At 41.2% G+C, this 14,051-nt stretch overlaps 2 protein-coding genes across 2 annotated transcripts; one reads left to right on the top strand and one right to left on the bottom strand.

The window, feature by feature from the left end:
* The first annotated feature begins 2,167 nt into the window (after nt 1-2,167).
* On the top strand, nt 2,168-4,253 carry LOC124007484 (uncharacterized oxidoreductase Mvan_2161-like). The gene is made up of 3 exons (XM_046318095.1): nt 2,168-2,505; nt 3,143-3,709; nt 3,886-4,253. Exons 2-3 carry the CDS (start codon nt 3,176-3,178, stop codon nt 4,225-4,227), a joined length of 876 nt encoding a protein of 291 aa, XP_046174051.1. The 5' UTR covers nt 2,168-2,505; nt 3,143-3,175; the 3' UTR covers nt 4,228-4,253.
* Nucleotides 4,254-4,457: 204 nt separating this feature from the next.
* On the bottom strand, nt 4,458-7,456 carry LOC124007485 (bcl2-associated agonist of cell death-like). The gene is made up of 4 exons (XM_046318096.1): nt 7,046-7,456; nt 6,407-6,530; nt 6,019-6,245; nt 4,458-5,751 (listed from the first exon to the last, which is right to left on the bottom strand). Exons 2-4 carry the CDS (start codon nt 6,519-6,521, stop codon nt 5,650-5,652), a joined length of 444 nt encoding a protein of 147 aa, XP_046174052.1. The 5' UTR covers nt 6,522-6,530; nt 7,046-7,456; the 3' UTR covers nt 4,458-5,649.
* Nucleotides 7,457-14,051: the final 6,595 nt, after the last annotated feature.

The following is a 14,051-nucleotide window of genomic DNA, read 5'->3' as shown; positions in this document are numbered from 1 at the left end:
GATAAAGCATCGCCTTCGAAACAAAACCCGATATGACCGGTTCATCGACTAAATAAAAAGATAACCACCGAAAAACCGTTGCACCACCATAGTCACACAGCTTGTATTGCTATTTCACCTGATGCATATATGAACTAATCACTCGCTTTATGTTGCGTTGCAAGTCCTTTTTGTTTTTGTATAACGTGGCGTGGATGTAATCCAAAATAAAATAGACATCTACGCCTATAGACTTTCCTGATTGTACGCTTCTCGGCATTTTGCTAATGTTAAAATGCTGTTCATTTGACTGGGAACAAACCAGGAGCTATTTTGAATTACTTATTTCGAATTCATCATTATGGTTGTTGAAGCGTTGGACAAAGTTGACTTGTTATGATAAGAAATACATGAAGAAATGTCTTGATCAGCCGCTTTTGTCATTTAGCAGTTTAAATAAAATGTCGACCTCTCACTCTGATCCCATGGATTTTTCATTTAATACATTTTTTGTTGACTATCTTTACGGTCTGATTATGGAATAATGATTGCTCAAATGCATGATTGACGGTTACCAATGGTGTACTTGAAATGATTTGTGTCCTTCCACAACTAAATGACTTGAAGTCTCTACAGACAAAAAAAGGCACCCTCGCCAGTGGTCAAGTGAGTAGCTCTGAACAATGTCAATGGTGTTGAGGTGTTTGGATGTCAAATGTCAGGCGAAAGGTAAGGTGTCTGGTGTATACAGGATCTTTCATATAACCTACCTCCACAAACTATATCCACAAGGGGCTAAACAGACTAAACTCACTTTTGTGTAAGACCTGACATGGCTTCTCCCTTTTGTTTGACACTTCCTTTCTCCAAATAGAGAAATAGGGCCTGGCATACTGTAACCTTCAACTGCTAACGTTTTTAATTTCTCTTTTACAAATTGTCCTATGAAAACTTTCCTCCACCTGAAAAAGGTAAGTGAAAACTTGTGTAATTGCTTGGCAGGTAAAACTGAAGATACTGAAATTGAAGGCAAGGATGCACAGGGCCTTCAGCATGGTCTTTGACAAAGTATTGATTGCTTTTGATGGTGTGCAACATTTCAAGTTGTCCATGATGCACTTCCCCAATCTAATACATTCCATGGTACCACAATGTTGCACATTTTCAGTAATTTCACTGGATGCTTGGAAGGAAATCTCTTGAGAATTTCATGCCATGGCTAAATCTGATGTCTGAAATGTCCCATTTCTCTGTCCTTGCCCATCTGGTCTTCAATTACTTGATAAGTGAGGAAAAAGGACAATGGACAGTAATTAGGATTTGGTCCATGTTAACCCTTTTCAAGCACATGGAGGTTAATAAGATTGTTTTATACTTTTTTCACCCCTACATATTTCAACATCTATTCAGCCTCTTCCAGTCTACAGCATGTCACTGGGAACTGTTCCTGATGGCATATTTAAGGGTTTGTGAGTATTTAAAGAAAATTATTAGCCATTTAGCATTATTGAAGTTAATTTTAACAGCTGCCATTTTAAAGCAAAAGTTGACTTATTGCATTGTCACCTGCAATAACATGACAACGTCTATTGACTTCCAATGTTGGGTATGAGTTGTCTTTATTCAAATCAAACTCTATTCGTCACATGCACCGAATACAAGTGTAGACCTTACTGTGAAATGCTTACTTACAAGCCCTTAAACAGTGCAGTTCAAGAAGAGTTAAGACAATATTTAACAAATAGACTAAAGTAAAAAATAAAATAAAAAGAACACAATAACAATAACGAGGCTATATACAGTGTGTAGAGGTTAGTTGAGGTAATTTGCACATGCAGGTAGGGGTGAAGTGACTGCATAGATAATAAACAATCAGTAGGAGCAATGGGGTGGGGGGGTCCATGTAAATATTCCGGTGGCGATTGTATAAATTGTTCAGCAGTTTTATGGTGTAACAGTATAATTTTAAACCGTCCCCTCGCCCATACCCGGGCGCGAACCAGGGACCTTCTGCACACATCAACAACAGTCACCCACGAAGCTTCGTTACCCATCGCTCCACAAAAGCCGCGGCCCTTGGAGGGCAAGGGGAACTACTACTTCAAGGTCTTAGAGCAAGTGACGTAACCGATTGAAACGCTATTTAGCGCACACCGCTAACTAAGCTAGCCGTTTCACATCCATTACAATGGCTTGGGGGTAGAAGCTGTAGAGAGGAGCCTTTTGGTCCTAGACTTGGCGTTCCATTACCTCTTGCCATGCGGTAGCAGAGAAATCATCTGCTCTATAGTGAAAGTGTCATTCATATGGCCTGTGTGTTATTTTTATACAGAGGTAGTTGACGAAGAGGAAGGAAGCCACTTTAGACGATCTATTAAAATGCGTCCACAGTTCATCTGGTGATGTGCGCGAAGAAAGTAGGGAACCCATAAAATACTTTCCGACGTAACCAACTTCGCTCAGATCCTACTACGTGTGTTCGTGTACCGTACCATCTAAACATAACAACACGTGGTCATCGTTAAAGTAAGTTGTCTGTCTCTAAAGAAAGTAAACGTATGAGAAGCAAAACATGACACTATGTCAGAAATATGATAGTATTTTGCAGTCACTGAAATGGTTTGAATTTGGTCTAATAGCTAGCAATTTCCTGTCAAATTCAGTTCCATCATGGCGCGAATATTGTGGTACCCCAGCCAGTTAAATGAATTGAGCCCTCTTCTGCTCAACAAAATACATTTAAAAGCTTGGCAATGTAGAGTTGTCTTGAAGTACTATTCCACTAGTTTCAAGTTGTAGTTATTAGTCGTATGTACGGGATACACATAGTATAACGTTACATACTGTCCAACGAAATGCTTGCAGGTTTCTTCTCGACAATGCAATAAGAAATAATAACAAAGATAAGTATACGACAAAGTAAAATGCTCAGTACAATATAATATTTTTAGCATCAGTATCACACAGGAAGGCACAATTTATAGTCCGATATTTACACGTATTTTGGGGAAGGGGATTTGTGAGGAAGTGTTTTAAATTGTGCAGTATTTAGCGAGCAATCATACGGGTCTGGTAGTAGCAGTTGTGATGTGTGTGTGTAGCATGATTGTATAGGTCTGTGTGTGGCAAATTGTTCAACCACAATGTCCATTTTTTTTTACAGCCCAGTACTCCCCAGCCCTTCCATCTGGCGTTGATGTCTTCCCCCCTGCACTCCTTTAGACTGAATACTGGGGCTCAGATGCCCCTCCTGGGCCTAGGAACATACAGGCTGCAAGGTGAGCAAGGTGAGTGTTGGGTGAGTGTTGACGCTGCACTCGGGGAAGGGTATCATGCCTTTGACACTGCTGCGGTGTACGGCAATGAAGCAGACTTGGGCCATGCCCTGTTGGACCTGATGCCCAAACACAACCTGACCAGAGCAGACATCTTTCTCATCAGTAAGCTGTCCCCAGCTGACATGGGCTCGAAGGCCAGAGAGGGCTGTGCTCGTAGCCTGGAGAGGCTGGGGCTAGGGGGATACATTGACTTGTACCTCATCCACTGGCCTGGAACTGAGGGTCTGGAACCAGAAGATGAGAGGAATGCACAGCATCGAGCCCACAGCTGGACTGTCATGGAGGAGCTCTATGCCAATGGGATGCTCAGAGCAATTGGGGTCTCAAACTACTCTCCAAGGCACCTGATAGAGCTGCTGGAGACCTGCAGGGTGCGCCCTGCCGTGCTGCAGGTACATTAATGTCCTCATATTTTGTTGAAGTGGTTTTATATTTCAAATTTGACACATACCGAGTAGACCATAGTTTAAATCTATTCGAATTTAGCTTAGCCAAGGGCACAGCTGCTGTTTGTATCTGGCCTGGGATTTTAACTCTCATTTATTATATATTTTTTACCATTCTGCAGGTGGAGTTCCATCCTAGACTGACACAGAAGAAGCTGAGGGTCATTTGCAGGGACTCGGGAGTCTGCTTCCAGGCGTATTCATCTCTGGGGAAAGGTGCCCTGTTGTTGGAACCAGAAGTTGTTGCTATGGCGGAGGAGCATGGCAGAACTCCCTCCCAGGTGCTCTTGAGGTGGGCCATTCAGCAGGGTGTGGCTGTGTTACCCAGGTCCGCACGGCCCAAGAGGGTGAGAGAAAATGGGCAGGTGTTTGACTTTGACCTGGATGAAGGGGGAATGGAGAGACTGTCTGACATGGACAGTGGAACAAGATTCTGCAAAAGAGATCCCACTAGTGTGGTCTAGAGGAGAGAGCCCCACAACAATATACTTGATCAGTCATAGAACAATGTGTTAAATGTAATTCTGAACTACAAACAAACCTATAATGAAATGTAACGTTTAATTTACCATATTTATGTTTAAGTCATAGTTCCTTGATTCATGAACAAATGTTAGGCCAATCGGTTAGTTTAAATAAAGACCTATCCTAATGCATGTTAAAATGCTTAATATGAATTACTTCAACAAACATGCAAAAAACAATAGTGACATTTTAATAAGCAATGTTCAAACATTTAATCTGTTACGTAACATAACAAATATTTACAAATAGTTATACAGTTGTTTTTTTATGAAAAAGATAAATATAAAAATGTTAAGCCACACATACATTTTCAAGTAGAATATCAGTTTTAACTGATGGCAGTGGACGACTCCTACTATTGTTTATACATCAGATTGCCATATACACACATATTTCTTCAACTGAATGCTTAACAGTATTCCGAATATTTGCATATAAGGCAGTTGAGAAGGCTGCATATGGCCTGGATTGTAAATATTTACATACCGGTATACACACTATACAATTGAAAAAATATACGGAATCAATTAAAGACTATTGCAAATGAAAGAAGATAATGAAATGTAAAGCATCTAAGTTTAAGAACAATACCAAAATAAACTTAGTGTATCAGTTAAGTATGTATGAAGATAATTGAACATCTACTTTTGCGTTTTTGGCAATACCCCGACTTGAAATAGGTGCCTGTCCATCTAAGTCTACGTAAATCAACTCATTCTATCGCACACTGGAGTTACATGCGCCTATGTCAATTCAGAATGCACTAAAGTTTTTGCAGACAAAGGCATTTAATAGGCTAGCATAGGTGGGTGGGGGGTCTGTATAATAAAACGTTTTGTACACCATACCCGTCTTGTAATTATTGTCGTCACAGATCAGTTGTTCTTTCACAGGTTTCATATTTTAAGAATCATTAAAGTATATTTACATTTAGTTTATTTCAAACCATTAGTTATTAGCCTACGCTTTGAAATTCATACTTACAAATGTAGAAACATTTCATAGAACAATTTGACATTTCTCTGCAAATATGTTTATAAATATGTAATTGGCACAAGAGATTGTCGCTTTTTAATGACTGCATTTCTTCGAAAATGCATTTATTATGCACTGAATAACTTTTTGGTAATATTGCAACATATTTTCAATATGCAATGCATTTTTGCATAACGTTTGATTTGATTGTACAAAAAGGTCACATTTGAATTGGTGATATTCTCCAAAGACATACTGTAATTTAAGCAAAAGTATGCCTATGAGATGTGAATATTTCAGGTGTGGTCCAGTCATTATGGAAATGTGTATGAGCTCCTTTATGCCTTGGCTGGGTCTCTGAAAGAGGTGCGTACTGTATTGGTTTCTCACTCCCTGCCTTCTGCCTCCTTTGGACTCCAGAGGAAAGAGAACCATCCTCTGGAGACTTTCTGCTTGCCTCCTCCTGGGCTAATCCCTCTCTTGGGCTCCTGGGTAGGGAAATGGATTGAAAGGTCAACTCTATACATTTTTATGTAAAGCAGCCTTTACTGCAATCACTGTCAATTAGTGATACTCTGATAAATAATCTTCCTACTGTATATAAACTATGCTTAGACCTGTGGAGTCCATTCATATAGCTAAGGATAAAGTCACATATTACACATTTACTATACATGTATATAGAAAATGGGAATGAGTGTCTGCTTTGTCCCCAATCTTTCAATTGTACACTCCTCTGCCAGCCCACATCTTACCCCTTTGTCGAGCCAGGTGTCAAATTCATCACTCATCCTCCTCAGCTGGCAGCCATATTTCTTTGCAGCCCACAGTGCAGGAGGAGCAGACTGTGATCGGCCTCGGAATGAAGCCCCATCACCTCCGCCATCCTCAGTAGGAGTCATCACATCCTGAAACTCTGTGTCTTCCCTTTTTCCAACCTGGGAGCACACCTGGGATTCTGAGTAGAGCCGGACTCGCTCACCTGTGTCAGTGAGTGGGAAGGGGGGAATTAAGACACGGTTAGATGTATTTATACCTGAAGAGATTCACACATGTATCCAAACTGAGTATGAATGTATTTGCACATGATATTCCATATCCAGGCATGATAGGTTTGAGGGCAAATGCAAGTTTGATTCTGACCTGGTCTTGGTCTGTTGCTCATTGTAGTTGAGACATGGAGCTGAAATTCTGAGTTGTGTGTGGTTCCTGAGTGGTCAGACTCACATTCATCCACACAATCATGTATGTGGTCCATTGTAAATACCTGAAGAGAAATGGGCCATCCACAGTGAATTATTTTAATTAATTAAGATACCATTAGCTGACGCCAATGGTTTTATTTGTTTCTTGAAACCAGGTTTGCAGTTCACTTGGGCTATATTAGATGGAAGGGAGTTCCATGCACTCATGGCTTTGTGTAATACTGTACATTTCCTTGAATTTGTTCTGGACCTGAAAAGAACCCTGGTGACATGTCTGGTGGGGTAAGTGTGTGTGTAAATTGACTATGCAAACTATTTGGAATTTCCAACACATTACTGTTTCTTATAAAAACAAGAAGTGATGCAGTCAGTCTTTCCTCAAGTCTTAGCCAAAAGAGACTAGCATAGTGTTGCTCATAACCATATGCATCTACTCTAAGGAATAGTGTGGCTCATAACCATCTACTGTAAGGAGAAGGTTACTCTCACCACAGCAGGCTGTTGGTAAAATCACTATATATGTATTTTATTTATTTGTAGGAATTAAATATTTTCAGTATATTCAGCTAGAACTTACCCAAGGTGTCCTGACGACTTGCAAGAGGGTGGTTATAGGTTGACTCTATTTTGGCTATCCTCTTCTGTCAATGTTAAACTGGACTTTGGAAGTGATGCTATTTCTGTTTCTCCAAAACCCAGTCGGTGTTGATTTCCTCTCATTGCAAGTGGCACACCCAAATAGAAACAGTAACTGTCTAGCTAGTAACGTTATTGCTTTGTGTGCCACCGGGAGCCTTGTAAGATCAAATGTTCAAAGTAAACGTTCGTAGCTAGCTCACATCTTCTGTTCTTAAAGATTGTCTTCACAAACTCAATTTCAATCGACGAGTTTATCAAATTCTTACTGAAATGTCTCGACATATGGAAGGCGGTCTCGAGTACCCAATGCTGTTGTTGTCTTCCGTCGTCTTGTACAGTAGCACCTCTTCGCCCAATAGGCTGGCACTGGCAAGCAGAACAAGCCAATAAGCGCGCGCTGCTAGGGCTTTTTCAATGGCTATCTTGTCAACGTCACTGTTGCGAAACGGGTATGGAACACAGTTGTATAAGTGGGTATGGAACAGTTGTATAAAGTATGGAAAGCCCGAATGGTTCGTGCAGTCTCGTGACTTGTTTACGGTTTCGCCCATCCCCGCGCGCACAATTGACTAAAGCGTATTATTGATATTGGGTAGTGTCAGTATTAGGTTAGTGATTCATTGGTGTGTAGTGACGGACATTTAGATTAGCTCATAAATAACCACACTATTACATTAGGTAGAGCAATTTGCCAATGCCCTGTATATTTGTTCTTCTGTAATTTAGTCACACTTTCATTTGAGATAATGTGTACTTTATCTGAGATATCACCCCTAATTATTTTTAATTTGTTGGAAGCAGTACAATATTCTGGCCATGATAACAGACCTGTAATGGGGGACATCACATCAACATGAGGTAGCCTATGCTTTTTTTGTTTTATGTCGCCACAGCAATTATGTACACGGTGCCTTCAGAAACTATCCACACCGCCTGATTTATTCCACATTTTGTTGTTACAGCCTGAATTCAACATCAATTAAATATTTGTTTTTTCTATCACCCATCCACACACACCCCGTAATGACAAAGTGAACACATGTTTTAGAAATGTTAGCAAATGTTTTGAAAATGAAATATAGAAATATCTCATTTACGTAAGTATTCACACCCCAGAATCAGCTTTGGAGCAATTACAGCTGTGAATCTTTCTGGGTAAATCTCTAAGAGCTTTGCACACCTAGATTGTATAATATTTGGCCATTATTATTTAAAATGTTATGTCAAAATGGTTGTTGATCATTGCTAGACAATCATTTTCAAGTCCTGACATATTTTCAAGCCGATTTAAGTCAACTGTTACTTGGCCAATCAGGAACATTCACTGTCTTCTTGGTACGTAACTCTGGTGTAGATTTGGCCTTGTGTTTTAGGATATTGTCCTGCTGAAAGGTGAATTAATCTCCCGGTGTCTGGTGGAAAGCAGACTGAACCAGGTTTTCCTCTAGGATTTTGCCTGTGCTCCATTCTGTTTTAACACTTTGTATTAATACTGCAAACATTAATTGCTTTGCCACATTTTTTGCAGTGTTACTTCAGTACCTTGTAAACAGGATGCATGTTTTGGAAACATTTTATTCAGTACAGGTTTCCTTCCTTTCACTCTGTCAATTAGGTTAGTATTGTGGAGTAACTTCAATGTTGTTGATCCATCCTTAGAGTTTAATGGCTGTGATAGTTTTCTCCTAACTCTTTTAAAGTCACTGTTGGCCTCATGGTGAAATCCCTGAATGGTTTCCTTCCTCTCCAGCAACTGAGTTAGGAAGGACACCTGTATCTTTTTAGTGACCTGGTGTATTGATAGTAATAAACCTTCAAAAGTGTACTTAATACATTCACCATGCTCAAAGGGATATTCAATATCAGCTTTTTTTCTAATTTTACCGATCTAACAATTCTTTGGGAGCCATTGGAAAACCTCCCTGGTCTTTGTGTTTGAAATTTTAATGTGGTTTGTGTGTAGCGGGTGTAGAGGAGTCAGGTGCAGGACAGCAGATATGAGTAAATAAACATACTTTACTCAATATACGAATGCAAAACAATAAAGAGAGCCCACATTAACGGTCCGTACTACATGCAAACAATTTCTCACAACCAGACATGGGGGAACAGAGGGTTAAATAATGAACAAGTAATTGGGGAATTTAAACCAGGTGTGTAAGACAAAGACAAAACAAGTGGAAAATGAAAAGTGGATCGGCGATGGCTAACGTCGACCACCGAACGCCGCTCGAACAAGGAGAGGGACCGACTTCGGTGGAAGTCGTGACAGAAATTCACTGCTCGCCTGAGGGATCTTACATATAATTTAAAAATCACGATAAAAACTAATATTGCACACAGTGTGAGTCCATGCAACTTATTATGTGACTTGTTAAACCAAAATTTTACTCCTGAACTTATTACCTTAACAAAGGAATTAAATATGTATTGACTCGACAATTCAGCTTTTCATTTTCAATTAATTTGTTAAAATGTCAGAAAACAAATCCACTTTGACATTATGATGTATTGTGTGTAGGCCAGTGACATCTCAATTTAATCCATTTTAAATTCAGGCTGTAAAACAACAAAATGTGGAAAAAGTCAAGGGGGTGTGAATACTTTATTGAAGGCGCTGTAATTCATCAAGTCTTCTGAAATCAGAAGGTATGTAGGAAAGGAGATGAGTAAAGTTTGGGCTCCCGAGTAGCGCAGTGGTCTAAGGCACTGCATCTCAGTGCTAGAGGCATCACTACAAACCCCGGTTTGATTCCAGGCTGTATCACAACCGGCTGTGATATGGGAGCCCCGTAGAGAGGGTTTGACTGGGGTAGGCCATCATTGTAAATTAGAATTTGTTCTTAACTGACTCGCCTAGTTAAATAAAAATAAAAGGAGGCAATTGAGATGCATACAGCCACCATAGGCTGCGTTTAGACAGCCCAATTCTTGATTTTTCCCCCCCAATAATTGGTCTTTTGTCCAATTATATCAGTTCTGAAAAAAGTCTGATGTGAAAAGATCTGTGATTAGTCAAAATACCAAGTAGTTTGAAAAAAGATCAGAATTGGGCTGACAGTGAGGGCATGCAGCCTGTTGGCTAGGATTGTTTTATTTTTCTAGTTGTAGTTTTTTATGGCCACTAGATGGCAGGAAACTCTTATACAGCAAAGCTGTTATCTCAATTATTTGACTGTAGCATGCTATTAAATTTTGATTAAAACGTCCAATCAAAATCCATGATTGTAATTAAATATGTTGACCTAGTGCGTCCTTTTCAATCTCTATAAGTGAATTTATATTAATTCATGTTAAGGGAGGGTCATTTAAGCTAACATTATTCAAAATCCAGGTAGTAGGCTTGGTGGAATTCTGGTGTTTTTACTTTAACTAGCACATTATTGGTCTCTGTTCAGATCAGAGCTTCTACCAGATGATCCTTGGAAGGACAAGATATCAAGGCAACATGCAACGATAGGGAAGAAATTCAAATATTATTTGGAGAGACAATTCCATGTGTTTCATGGGATAGTTAGGTAAACCAAGTGCCTAGGTGCTCGCTGAAGGTCTCACCATTGTCAGTAGTAATAGGGATGAATACACACACGCACGTGCCCGCGCACACACTGTTTGCTGGTGTCAACCTCAGTCCTTCAGGGCTGATTTTCTTTTATCTTTTCTTGAGCTTGGATGCTTTATTTAAGTCTTATTGTACAGTAAATCTTACTGCTGCTGTTTCTCATCCTGAATGACTGATTTTGTTTCTGAACACAGACCAGATTATTGGACCCTTTGTGCACATTAGTATGGGGTGATCCTACGTTTAAATTGAGTCGATGTTAGCTGTGCCGGGGGCTTGGGAAATTGGATTGCTCCTCTGCCCCTGAGCACATAACCTGAATTGCTTCATTACTGTAGATGCCTCTGTGGCTCAATCTGTAGCTCCGAGCAAGTAGGCTAATGGTGCTTTCTGTGAGAAGGAAAAATAAAGGCAACATGATTACGTTATATTACATTCATAATTTATCCATTGTTTAGTAGACCATGGTTGTGCAGGGAACAGAGCCCCTGCTGTCTGGGGGAATTGTGGAGGCCAGGTATGCTGTGGCTCATTGCTGCCTGGAGCTCATCCAGAATTCTGTGGTACAAAGTGTCTTTTGATGTTTGATTAAGTAACCAAGGGCAGTCTGTGGGCAGCCCATTACTCCAAAACAAATTATTTAAAAAATTCATCAGTTACCCTGTCCAGGATGACTTAACCCTCTTCAAAATGTCTGAAACATCTCCAGTAGGGGCTGTAACTCTGAGCTGGATGAGAGGGCCACCACCGACCCAGAGGATTGGGTGAGAGGCCGACGTGAGTAAGGTCTTTAATCAGATCAACACCCGCAAGGTCCACGGGGCCCAACGGTATTCCAGGGGGTGTTCTTAGAGCTTGCACAAAACAGCTTGCAGGCATATTCACTGTCAATTTCAAACTCCTTGTCCCAGTCTATATTCTCCACGTTTTAAGATGACCACCATCATTCATGTTCCCAAGATCAATGACTACCACCCTTTAGCACTAGCACTCACCCTGTAGCACTCACCCTGTAGCACTCACATCTGTAATCCATGAAGTGGTTTGAAAGGCTGGTTATCAGATCAAAATGTATTTGTCACATGCGCCGATTACAACAGGTAGACCTTACTGTGAAATGCTCTGAACCAACAAAGCTCTTAACCAACAATGCACTTCAAGAAATATAGTTACAATATTTACTAAATAAACTAAAGTCCAATTGTTTAAAAAAATAATAATAAAGTAACACAAGAAAATTACATAACAATAACGAGGCTATATACAGGGGGTACCGGTACAGAGTCAATGTGTGGGGGTACAGGTTAGTCGAGGTAATGTGACTATGAATATATAATAAACAGCGAGTAGCAGCAGTGTAAAAACAAAGGTTGGGGGAGGGTGTCAAAGTAAATAGTACGGGTGGCCATTTGATTAATTGTTCAGCAGTCTTGTCTATTTTGTCTATTTTGTAGAAGCTATTTTGTAGATGACATCGCCGAAGTCGAGGATCGGTAGGATAGTCAGTTTTACTAGAGTAAGTTTGGCGGCGTGAGTGAAGGAGGCTTTGTTGCAAAATGGGAAAGCCGATTCTAGATTTGATTTGGGATTGGAGCTGTTAAATATGAGTCTAGAAGGAGAGTTTACAGTCTAACCAGACACCTAGGTATTTATAGTTGTCCACATATTCTAGGTCGGAACCGTCCAGGGTGGTGATGCTGGTCGGACAGGCGGGTGCGGGCAGCGAACGGTTGAAAAGCATGCATTTGGTTTTACTAGCGTTTAAGAGCAGTTGGAGGCCACGGAAGGAGTGTTGTATGGCATTGAAGCTCGTTTGGAGGTTAGTTAGCACAGTGTCCAAGGAAGGGGCAGAAGTATACAGAATGGTGTTGTCTGCGTAGAGGTGGATCAGGGAAACGCCCACAGCAAGAGCGACATCATTGATATATACAGAGAAAAGAATCGGCCTGAGAATTGAACCCTGTGGTACCCCCATAGAGACTGCCAGAGGTCCGGACAACATGCCCTCCGATTTGACACACTGAACTCTGTCTGCGAAGTAGTTGGTGAACCAGGCGATGCAGTCATTAGAAAAACCAAGGCTATTGAGTCTGCCGATAAGAATACGGTGATTGACAGAGTCGAAGCCTTGGCCAGGTCGATGAAGACGGCTGCACAGTACTGTCTTTTATTGATGGCGGTTATGATATCGTTCAGTACCTTGAGCGTGGCTGAAGTGCACCTGTGACCGGCTCGGAAACCGGATTGCACAACGGAGAATGTACGGTGGGATTCGAAATGGTCAGTGATCTGTTTATTAACTTGGCTTTCAAAGACTTTAGATAGGCAGGGCAGGATGGATATAGGTCTGTAACCGTTTGGGTCTAGGGTGTCACCCCCTTTGAAGAGGGGGATGACCGCGGCAGCTTTCCAATCTTTAGGGATCTCGGACGATACGAAAGAGAAGTTGAACAGGCTGGGTAATAGGGGTTGCAACAATGGCGGCGGATAGTTTTAGAAAGAGAGGGTCCAGATTGTTTAGCCCAGCTGATTTGTACGGGTCCAGGTTTTGCAGCTCTTTCAGAACATTTGCTATCTGGATTTTGGGGAAGGAGAAGCTGGAGAGGCTTGGGCGAGTAGCTGCAGGGGGAGCGGAGCTGTTCTCCGGGATTGGGGTAGCCAGGAGGAAGTCATGGCCAGCCGCTGAGAAATGCTTATTGAAATGTTCGATTATCATGGATTTATCGGTGGTGACCGTGTTACCTAGCCTCAGTGCAGTGGGCAGCTGGGAGGTGCTCTTGTTCTCCATGGACTTTACAGTGTCCCAAAACGTTTGGGAGTTAGAGCTACAGGATACAAATTTCTGCTTGAAAAAGCCAGCCTTTGCTTTTCTGACTGACTGCGTATATTGGTTCCTGACTTCCCTGAACAGTTGCATATCGCGGGGACTATTCGATGCTATTGCAGTCCGCCACAGGATGTTTTTGTGCTGGTCAAAGGCAGTCAGGTCTGGAGTGAACCAAGGGCTATATCTGTTCTTAGTTCTGCATTTTTTGAAAGGGGCATACTTATCTAAGGAGGAAATTACTTTTAAAGAACGACCAGGCATCCTCGACTGACAGGATGAGGTCAATATCCTTCCTGGTCGATTAGAAATGCCTGCTCGCAAAAGTGTTTTAGGGAGAGTTTGACAGTGATGAGGGGTGGTCGTTTGACCATGGACCCATAGCGGATACAGGCAATGAGGCAGTGATCGCTGAGATCCTGATTGAAAACAGCGGAGGTGTATTTGGAGGGCAAGTTGGTCAGGATAATGTCTTTGAGGGTGCCCATGTTTACGGATTTAGGGTTGTAACTGGTGGGTTCCTTGAATGTTTGTGTGAGATTGAGGGCATCTAGCTTA

Source organism: Oncorhynchus gorbuscha, linkage group LG20, assembly GCF_021184085.1.
Source record: "Oncorhynchus gorbuscha isolate QuinsamMale2020 ecotype Even-year linkage group LG20, OgorEven_v1.0, whole genome shotgun sequence".
Lineage (NCBI taxonomy): Eukaryota > Metazoa > Chordata > Actinopteri > Salmoniformes > Salmonidae > Oncorhynchus > Oncorhynchus gorbuscha.
The sequence above is the reverse complement of the archived record's forward strand: the minus strand, read 5'-3'. Positions and strand labels throughout refer to the sequence as shown.

Bases quoted from the DNA above. Each gene is read 5' to 3' on its own strand.
- LOC124007484 (XM_046318095.1), top strand. From the start codon at position 3,176: ATGTCTTCCCCCCTGCACTCCTTTAGACTGAATACTGGGGCTCAGATG. The intron at 3,710-3,885 runs GTACATTAATGT...ACCATTCTGCAG, and splicing joins TGCGCCCTGCCGTGCTGCAG to GTGGAGTTCCATCCTAGACT.
- LOC124007485 (XM_046318096.1), bottom strand. From the start codon at position 6,521: ATGGACCACATACATGATTGTGTGGATGAATGTGAGTCTGACCACTCA. The intron at 6,246-6,406 runs GTCAGAATCAAA...TCACTGACACAG, and splicing joins GAGCAACAGACCAAGACCAG to GTGAGCGAGTCCGGCTCTAC. The intron at 5,752-6,018 runs GTAAGATGTGGG...TTCCCTACCCAG, and splicing joins ACACCTGGCTCGACAAAGGG to GAGCCCAAGAGAGGGATTAG.